Here is a 10,278-nt window from a genome sequence, read left to right as displayed (position 1 = left end):
TGTCAGCTCCAGCAAGAGACTGGCAGGTGTTGCAGGACCAGGGAAGTAGAGGGAGGTGAGGGCGGGGCCAGGTCCAGAAGCAGTGCCCCTGGGGCCCAAGAAAGGCACTAAGTTTTTAAGAGTTTCTCCATCCTGTATTAAAGAGGCTAGTTATAACGGTTATAATACTTATTCAAGACACTGCTTATGTTAAAAATACTTAGTTGTTGCATTCATAGATCATGGATTTGATTTGTCAATAAGAATAAGGATAACACTAGTATATTTATTTCTAGTCTAATTCATGTATGTAATATGAAATAAACATAATAATTAAGGTGCCTAGAACAATGGAAATTTAGATGATGATAATTCAGAATAGGGGATTTATTGCTGTAGGAAGAATAAAAACCAACATTTTGGGGGTATGGCCTGATAGCTTACTAAGCTAGCCTGATTATAGAACATGGTATAAAAGATATCACAGAAAAATTTACATCCTTAGGGGTAAGTTTGATTCCTTTAATTCTAGAAATAAGAGGGTTTAGACCTGTATTATTTTCTCCATCAAAGTAACTCTTTCATGGATATATTTCTATGTACAGGAAGGAAAGTTTGTAATGATAGATATAGAAATAAGTCATATATATAAAGCTGAAGTTAAAGGTAGAAAAGTTTTTCATAGTAAGTGTATCAGTTGGTCATATTAGGAATTGCACATAGGATGCTTGGATTTGTAAAAAATCCAATAGGCATTGAGTTTAATTGTATAGTTGATGATGAAAATTTCTGATGAGTAAAGATTATTAAATATTCCTAAGAAATCATCCTTGTTAATGTTATTATTATATTGATATTGCATCATTAAAAATAGAGAAAATGGACCTGCAGCATATTCAGGGTTACATCCTGACTGTAACTCTCATTCTCCTATGGTTAGATCAAAGGCTGCTCCTTTAGTCTCAGTGTGGAGGTAAATCATATGGCTCGGGCTCATGATAGTAGTAATCACATATGTTCTCATGTGTAAGTATTGACAGAGCACTGATCTGTTTATTAGTAGAGAAAGAAGAATGCTCATATTCACCTCATGTGAAATTGCTTGTGCCACAATACATAAAGCTCCTTCTCTTAGTCTGTATTTAGAACTTGATGTTCATCGTAATCATGTGATGGAGTAGACTGACAGGCTGCATGTAGCCAGAATAAACAAGACCCACACATTTATGTTTATTAGGGGTTGAGGTATAGGACGTGGAATTCATATAGTAAATGTGATTGAGGGTACCATGAAGAGTAAAGCTGATGAGCTTAATGGTCATGGAGGTTCTTTAAAAAGGAATTTTACAGTATCAGTGATTCATTTCAGAATATCACAGACAATCCCTTTTGCTCTTAGAGTGATTTCCCCTTCCAAAGAGTGGAATGTCTATTTTATTTAAGACAGCAATATGCCAAGCTAAAAGTCATTCCCAACTCTCTCATGACTAAGGAATACAGGTAACCAAGGAGATGATAGTAAAATTTAAGCAGAAGCACTGTTATACATTGATGACATAACAGAAGATCTGCATCAGCTTCTATGGAAGTCTTCCTGAAAGGCTCCTCAAAGGAAGGTAGGTATATTAGTCACTTTTCTGTTGCTGTGATAGAAATACTGATCCAAGAACTTTAAAGAAGAAAGAGTTTATTTGAGCTTACAGTTCCAAGGGAATTACAGTCCATCATGGCAGGGAGGCATGGTGGCTAGAGGTGGATGGAGGAGGAGTAGCAGAAGCTAAGCTCTCACATCATCATGCAGGCACAGGAAACAAAAGGGTGACTGAAGATCTGGCAAGGGTTAAGAACTCTCTAAGTCCACCCCCAGTGCTGTGCTTCCTCCAGGATAGCCCCACCTTCTAAGACCTCCCAAAACAGCGGAACAGGGGACAAAATGTCCAAATACTTGGAGCCTATGGGGGACATTTTCATTCAAACCATCGCAGAAGGTAATTAGTCTTGGTAGGTGCCCCCTTGGTTCTGCCCTTCTGCTAAATGAAACAAGAGTTAAGGAACTTAAGGAGGTGGTCTTGGGACAAAGGCTGGTGCTAAGAATGGGGGAGTGGCTACATAGAAGGAATCTGATACTACATCAGTTTGGGGTTCTGCAAGAACTCTGGAACAACTCCAGACTGAGCTAAGAAATGAGGGGTGGGCCTTCTGTCATTTTCAGTTCACTGTTCTGATTGGCTACTTTTTATATGCCAGAGTCTAATCCTAACATATGCAACACTGACAACATTTAATTTTGTTGATTAAGTTTTCCCTGTATCCCTACTCTCCATGAAGACACACGTTACCTTCCATGTTAATAATATGAATGATAAAGATTCACTTTGCCTAATCAAAAAATCCTATCTTTCCTTACAGTGTATCTATATTAGAAAATGAGGAAGAACCATCTTGTTTTGCAGTAACAATAGATGCCAAGAAAGTCTACATAGAAATTTGGCAATTTTCATGAATAGAACACTAGTAAGAAAATGAAGTCACTAGAATACCACAGGCTGGATTTTCCAAGAGAAGGTAGAGAAGGCCTAAGAACAGAGCTAAAAATAGATATAAAATCCAACAAATGTCATCTGCTAGCATCAGATGCAGACTGGTTGGTATTATAGTGACATCATCAACATCTTATTTTCTGAAGTTAAAGTGCCATGTCTAGCAAGGTACAGTAACAGTGTCTGCAAATATATGAGGGTGCTATTGAACCAAGATAAAAATATTCCTTTAAAAGGCCTTCACTAACTGGCAAATTCCATGATAGTTCAAAGAACTAAATCCAAACCAATTTATGATGTCAACTCTGAAGTTTCACACAAAGGAATTGTTGCCTTTTAAAAAAGACATTACCATTACCACTTAATGAATACTACTTTCCATGATTTCTTTACCCAAAGTGCTAATGGTAAAATGTGTTTGCTTTTGTTTAACTACTAATAAATAATTCAAGGGATAATATAGGTCATTTTAAGTGGAAAATTCTTCCTTTTAAATAAAAAAATGCTTTCTTTTGTAATCAGTTAATGAAAGAAAAATAAAATGTCAATAACCAAATTTTTAATAAAAATCTCTGTGTGTCAAATGTTTTCAGCTTCAAATATTAATTTAAAAAACTCTTAAAGCATCTTAAAGCAATAAGGTGGCATGGCATACAGAAGTAGGGTGATTCTTGGGTACATCATCAATAGATCATCAAGGACCCAGGTCCTTCCATCTGTTCCATATTCTACACTGATGTTGTGCAAACTTTGTCTTCAGATTAGCTTTATTCCTTTAAAATGGCTTCACCAATTCTTGCATCAGAGTCAGGCCCAACAGACATGTTCCCCCATGTCTTTCTTAGGAATGGGCAAGAAACTTGACTAGATACTTCTGGTTCAGTGAACTATGTTTCAATGGCCAGAATCTAATCACATACAGTTAAAATAATCCCTAGATAAGAAAAATGGACCCCTATGTTGGTCTCAAACAAAATTTTAAAAATTGACCTTTGTGCCCAATGCCAGCCCCTCTGAAGCATATGTTCAGATGGGGGGGGCTATATCAAAGAGGCGAGAAATACATGCTTATCAGGCAACCCAGGTTGCCGAACTCTTTCAGATATAGCTCTTCCTTCATCCCCTAGTTATAATCTTCTACTGAGTCTCTTATTCACAATTTTCATGTGTACATTTTGTGTTTAATTGCATCTACTGTGATCTATTTGCCTAGGTTCATTTTTACATTCCTTTGGCCTTTCAATATCTTTAGAAAGGCACAGTCCTTCATTCTTACAGTGGTAGATGATTCTTATCATTGTTGCATTTTCAGCCATATTGCTGAAATTCTTTCTTAAAATTTTATACATGTATACAATGTATCCTTGTCATGTCCACCCCCAACTCCCTCCCTTCAGCTCCCTCTCCACATCCCCCAACATCTCTCTCATTTCCCTCCCAACTTCATTTTTTAAATAGCTAAAATCTTTGGGTATGGGCAACAAAAAATACAGCGTTGCCTGTTAAATGTAAGATAAATGCCATGTTGAAGCATATCCTAAATATTGAATGGGACATATCTGACTAAAAGCATATTCATTATTTACCTGAACTTCAGCTTGGAATGAAAATACCATATTGTTATTTGCTACATCCAGCAACCCTAGAGTGAGGGAACTCTTTCTCCAAGCAATGCATAATGCAGCTGCATCACTTCCCCATTCTAACCCTCTAGGTCTTTTCAGTTTAATGAGCAATAAACACTTCTAATTTTGTTCTTTTACTTTTACTTAAGACAGTTTCATGTGAGTTCCTGATACTTGAAACTGACACAGTCTTGATGAATAAATTGTTAGTTATCCTTCCTCACACAGTCATCAAAAATGTTCTTCTCTATCCCAATATTCTTTAGAAAACCATTTTTGGGCTATTTTAGCCTCTAATATGCTTTAAATTAAGGACTTCATTATCAGTGATCTTTTTAAAACTAAAATCTTAAGGTTAAGTGTTCAAAGGCAGCACAGTTTATAATTCTCACATTTTACTATTCTATATATTTAATAGGATTTTAACATTTCTCTTTCTATTCACTAAATTGTATTTTTTTATATTTATGGCTTCCATAGTTGGGTTCTATTAAATCAAGGAGGTGATGAAAGAGAGAGGAAGAGGTCTCCATACCCAAGTTACACTACAGTCATCTTACAATGTTAGGGCTTCTAAAAATCCCCAGCTGTGTAGACAAGAGGCGTGATTGCATTTCACAGCTGTCAATTTCAAATCTCATGCCTTTCCCACCAGTTGCCTCCCACCAGCTTCCTTTTTAAGAATATATGTAAATTTATAGCATAGTTAAGAGAAAAAAATATAAATGCCCCCACTTCAAACATCCTCAGAAATTCTACATGAATTATATCAGTTTTTTTCTTTGAAGGCATAGAAATTGAATATGAAAAATTTATAAAAGTAATTATAGCCAAAATACTAATACTAACATTTTCTATTTATTCTTTCTGATAAATACTTAAGGACTCTAGGCACCTTCTTTGGCATTGTTCTAAGCACCAAGAGTCCATCAGCAGACAAGGTAAGCATGTTTTTTCCTTCAAGGAGCCTGTGCTATAGTGGTAATAAAATAGGGTAAGAAGAAGAAAACAGAATGAAGAGGGAAAGCGGGGCAAAGCAAAAGAGGCCCAACTTTAGAGGTTTTCAAAAGAAGAAAGGAAAGAGGCAGACACCTTGCATAGTGATGGGGAGACCAACCACATGAATACCAAATTTACATCTACATGAGACACGAGCCAACTGTTTACATGTGCAAAGTGCTATGGTTGGGTGTGGTTTGTCCCTACAGGTATGTGTGTTGGAAACTTAGTCTCAGTGAGGTGATGGAAAATGGTGTGAAATCTTTTGGAGGTAGGAGTGATGTCCTCATGTGGGACTGTGAGACCCTGTTGATCTCTAGCTTCTTGCATCAACATCATCACTTGCATCCACACATGCTCCAACCATTGATCCATCCACCATGACGTGATGCACAGAAGGAGCCCTCACTATAACAGAGATGATGCACATGCCACGATAGTGAACCTCTGAAATTGGGAGCTAAATAAACTGATTTATGAATGGCTTTGCCTCAAAAATTTTGTTGACGTAACAAAATCTGAGTAACACAGTAAGTACACTAATATCTATCTTATAGATTTTTTTTCAGAAAATCAATTACAAAACATAAAGAAAATATGAATAGATTGAAGTGTATGGTGAGCAGATTTCTGGAGAAACTTCACAAAGGTGTACTATTTTAATGCACAGGACATGTAGATAATATATATATATATATGCAATATATGTACAACATACTCTATTATGTAGGATGTGTGGATATATTAAACTATCATTCTTAGGATTACGTATCTGCTACCACTACCCAGAACATTGAGGCATTATCAGGGTCCCTGTTTGAACTTGAGCCACTAAAAGCAGAGAGCTCTCTCTGACTGGTGGCTAAAGGGGATGTTAGGAATGTAAACCATGAGGAGTTGACATGCTATCATGGTTCTGAAGGAAACATGGATTAGAGAGACTCCTAGTATTGATAGTACTCAACAACTGGCCAGGAAATAGATAATTCATGTCTCTTAGAACCAGGACTTGAATTCTGCCAACATCCTGAATAATTGTATGAGCATTATTACCCAGTGCCCCTAGATCAGAGATCAAATCAGGCCTGGTGATTGTGGTCCTATAATCCCAGCTGCTCTACTAGGGAGTCTGAGACAGGAAGATCACAAGTTCAAGGATTGACAGGGCTACGGAGTAAGTTCAAATCCACCCAGGCAATTAGTAAGAACTTGTCCCCAAATAAAAAAGTATAAGGAGGAAAAGAGAGATAGAGCATTGGTAGAGTGCTTTCCAACCATTAGAGGTCCTAGGTTTAATCTTCAGTTCCAAGCAGACACACAAAATTCCACTTGGCTGGCATGTGCCCCATAGGCTGGAGCATTTAAACAGTTGGTCTCCGCTTGGTGGCACTGTTTCAGGAGGTTATGTAATCTTCAAGAGGTATAGTCTTGCTGAAGACTGATGTCACTGATGTCACTGGGGGTGTGCTTTGAAGTTTTATAGCCTTACCCTTCTTCCTGCACCCCCACGCTCTGCTTTCTGCATGTGGACAAAATGTTACTGACAGGCTTGTTCCTGCTGCCATGCCTCCCTTTTACCGCACCTTCCTGGCCACTATGGACTCTTCATCTGAAACCTTAAGTCAAAATAAACTTTTTCTTCTGTAAGTTGCTTTTAATCATGGTATTTCACCATAGTGATAAAAAAATAACCAATATGGCTAGTGTGATATCATGGGCATAGAACTAGTCAAGCACCTTGAACTTCTGACCTAGAGAACCCAAACCATGGGTATTGTTTTAAGCCATTACGTTTGTGGCATTGATTATGTAGCAACAGAACCATAAGAGACCTGAAGAGAATATGAAATGAGATCTAAGGTCAGCTATACTGTCATCAAGCTATGGGGGTTTTGAGAAAGGTGGTAAGTAGGAGGAGGAAGGGAAGAAGGAAAGGGAGACAGAAAGGGACAGGGAGGGAGAGGAACAGGAAAAGGGAGGGGGGAGAGAAGGGAAGAAAGAGAGAGACTGATTTTTTTTATATCTTGTAAGTTTTGAAAAGGTAGAATTTAACTTTCATAGTTGTGTAATGTTTTTATTTGCTAAATCTAACATTTCTGTCAATTCTGTTAGAAAGATTGCTTTTTTCCATTATTATTCATTGCAGTTTTCTACATCTTTTGCATTCTTGGTAATTTTTTATTGGAGATTCAACACTGTGAATTTTATCTTTTTGGCTACTGAATATACTTGTCTTCCTATAAATATTCTTCAGTTTTTTCTTGGATCCAGTTAAATTAATTGAAAACAGTTTGTTTTTTTGGGGGGGGGTGCTGCTTTTAAGATTTATTAGGCAAGACAAATGTAGTATCCATCTAGATCTAATTATTCATAACTACTGAGCCAGGCCTGTTCTGTGCGTTCTTCAGTGCCATGTGAATCATGAGATGTTGTGTCTGGCTCATGACCGCTCCACAGGGGCAGTGGGCAATGATACCTCTAATTCATTAAGATGGGGATATTCCAGCTTTGCCTCATTTCACTCATGTGTGCACCTCTCAGGGCTCAGCTACAGACTACTGAAGACACTACAGATAAATCTTTAGAATTCTACTTCTGTGTAGTGCTCTCTCTCATCCTTGGTCCTGTGAGCTCTGGTTCCTCAATTCTTGGAGTCTTTCAGGCTCTACCTGGGTTCCTGTTCCTAAGACTTAGCCTGGAACCCCTCAGGACAGTAGGCCTAAGTATCCCTGAAGCTCTTCTCGTGGCTTCCCTAATCTCTTGGGGTCCTCTCATTCTCTGCCTGATATACGCTATCTTGAAAACTGTTGTTTGATATATATTCTGTTTCTTGTTGTTGAAATCAGGAAGATAAACTAAGCTCTGTGATTCTGTCTTGGCCAGGACCAGAGGTTCATTTGATTTGGCTTTGCTGGAAATGTGTGGTGGCTTAGGAGCACTAAGTTAAAACTATTCTCTGTATCAGTAACATGACTTAGAATTTTCATTCAGCATTTCCTGAATGACTGTCTACACACATCTAATCAAACTTGTGAAAATGAGGTAGCAATGAAATATTCAGTGTGAGCTCTGGCAATATTCCAAAAATAAAAGCTACAAGTTGTAAGAAACCAAGCATCCTTGACTATATCACTGTGACACTGGCAGCATTGTATGAAAGGTAAAGAATTAAGGTTCAGCAGCACTTAGTAAAAAAAGTCAAAAAAATTATATTTGCCTTTCTCACAAAAGAATGTGAATTTCTAGGTTGATTAAAAGCTATCTGAGTCAAAAGATACTGCAAATGTGTTTACAGAAAAACTGCTTCCAAGAGTAGGGGAAGCTGCTTGGGGTGACACCACACAAACACGGGAGCCATTCAAAACTCTGCTGCAGCAAACACAGATAACTGCTTCATAGTTCAAAGAACATGATGTTTGAATGTCCACTGACAATATTTTTCTCTGAACTTCATAGAAAATTCGGTTTGTAAAAATTATATTCAGATGATAGAAAATTGGAGTGAATTAAAAAAAAATTATAGGTGAGGCAAGAATTTTATACATTAGCGTTCATTGTGGATCATCTCTTAATCAACAAGAGCAAGAAACTCAGAAAGAACCCTCCTGTAGTGAGAAAGTGAGAAAACAATGATAATGATTCAAGGTGCAGTGGGTCCTTATATTTAAACTCACAGTTTTAGGATTTTAAAAATGTGTTCTAATTTTACTCCAATAACCTTCAATATTTACCTATTTAATTCATATTGAAAAATGGCATATTTGACAGTTTAACATGGATGTATGAAAATAATACCACTGGCCACTATCAAAGTCAAAAATATCATTTTTCTTGCATATAGCAGAAGAGAAAACCAGACAATATAGAACAGTTTGTGAGTATGTGAGTCTATGTCTCAGCTCATTCAGTAGTTTTAAACTTCTAATAGGTTGTCACTCCAGAGAATCACCACAAATGAAAAGACCAGAATGACTAGAAAATGCTCCTCACCATCCTTCCTATCAGCCTTTCATTTCTTTCTTTTCCTTCTCTGCCCATTCTTTGACCCCCAACTCCTCGCTTTTTCCTTTCCCATTTACCTCTATCCATGCATTTCCAGAGATTTTTTTAGAATCTTTTCAGCAGTGTCTTATCTACTTTCTAAAACCTAGTATGAATAAGTTCAGTTGTTATCGAAGAGGTTACAGATTAGAATGAACAAAGGATGTATTTTAAAAAAGAAAAGTGTGTAACTGAGGAAGACCAACTTACTCCACCTGAAAGACTCTGAGAGTATTTCAACAGAGGAGGTGTCATCTGGGCTGAATTTTAAGGATGCACAGAAATCAGGCATGTGGATAAACAGGATCATTCCAGGCAGTGGGTGTATCACCTGCCAGGTAACTGCTGAAATATCATGAGAACTGAGTTTTAAAGATGATGGAACTGAACTATGTGATTTGTGTGCAAGAACATGGTTCATAAGGAAGGTTGAAACAAGATCAGGAATAAATGGGTTTAGGGCTTGTTTTCCTGGTTGTTCTGTGCCATGTCTGTCTCCATAAACATGTATTAGCAGTGTCTCCTCTCTGACAAGTATTCTACTTTGAACAATAAACTGCCTGGACACCTTCCTCATCGTTCTTTCAGTCTAGAAGGCAGAACTGGATTTCTACGGCAAAGACGCTGCAATAATAAGGCTTCTGTATTCATGTTGCAGTGACATCACTTAGCTATGGAGGTTGAAGTGGTGAGTATGGTTACTTGTCAATCACCACCCAATCTCCTTGTGATGTACACTCATGTACAAGCTGGAGCTACATTTCCAAATGAGTTGGCATTGAAAATTCCACACAAAAATTAAATAGATAAACTCAGGTTGGGATTTGGAATTTAGAAGTAGTATATATGGATGTGGTTATGGAGACACTAGAGGTGAAGGTTTTCTGGAACAGGGTCCTAGGTTGAGTTGCAAGCTGACTGGACCCTGAAAGGGAGGTATATGATCAGTAGCAATGGTTTGCTAGTCTTGGTTAAGCTCCTGAGGGAAAGATGTTGTTCAGAAGCAATACCTTATTCTCCTGTTCTCTATTATAAAATAACAGCACATGGGTGAGCCAATCTGCTCTACCATTCTTTGCAGTCATCCTAGAGCC

At 37.6% G+C, this 10,278-nt stretch overlaps 1 protein-coding gene across 1 annotated transcript in view; it reads right to left on the bottom strand.

Moving 5' to 3' along the window:
• LOC103735052 (A disintegrin and metalloproteinase with thrombospondin motifs 3) overlaps positions 1–9,761 on the bottom strand; it is a 90,907-nt gene extending 81,146 nt beyond the window's left edge. The window contains exon 1 of the mRNA XM_008834145.3: positions 9,395–9,761. Coding sequence (XP_008832367.2) covers positions 9,395–9,761 — 367 coding nt within the window. The remainder of the gene's footprint in view (positions 1–9,394) is intronic.
• Between the last annotated feature and the right edge of the window lie 517 nt (positions 9,762–10,278).

The sequence above is a fragment of the Nannospalax galili genome, unplaced genomic scaffold (genome assembly GCF_000622305.1).
Source record: "Nannospalax galili isolate Female #2095 unplaced genomic scaffold, S.galili_v1.0 scaffold477, whole genome shotgun sequence".
NCBI lineage: Eukaryota > Metazoa > Chordata > Mammalia > Rodentia > Spalacidae > Nannospalax > Nannospalax galili.
This window is presented reverse-complemented; position numbering and strand designations above follow the sequence as displayed.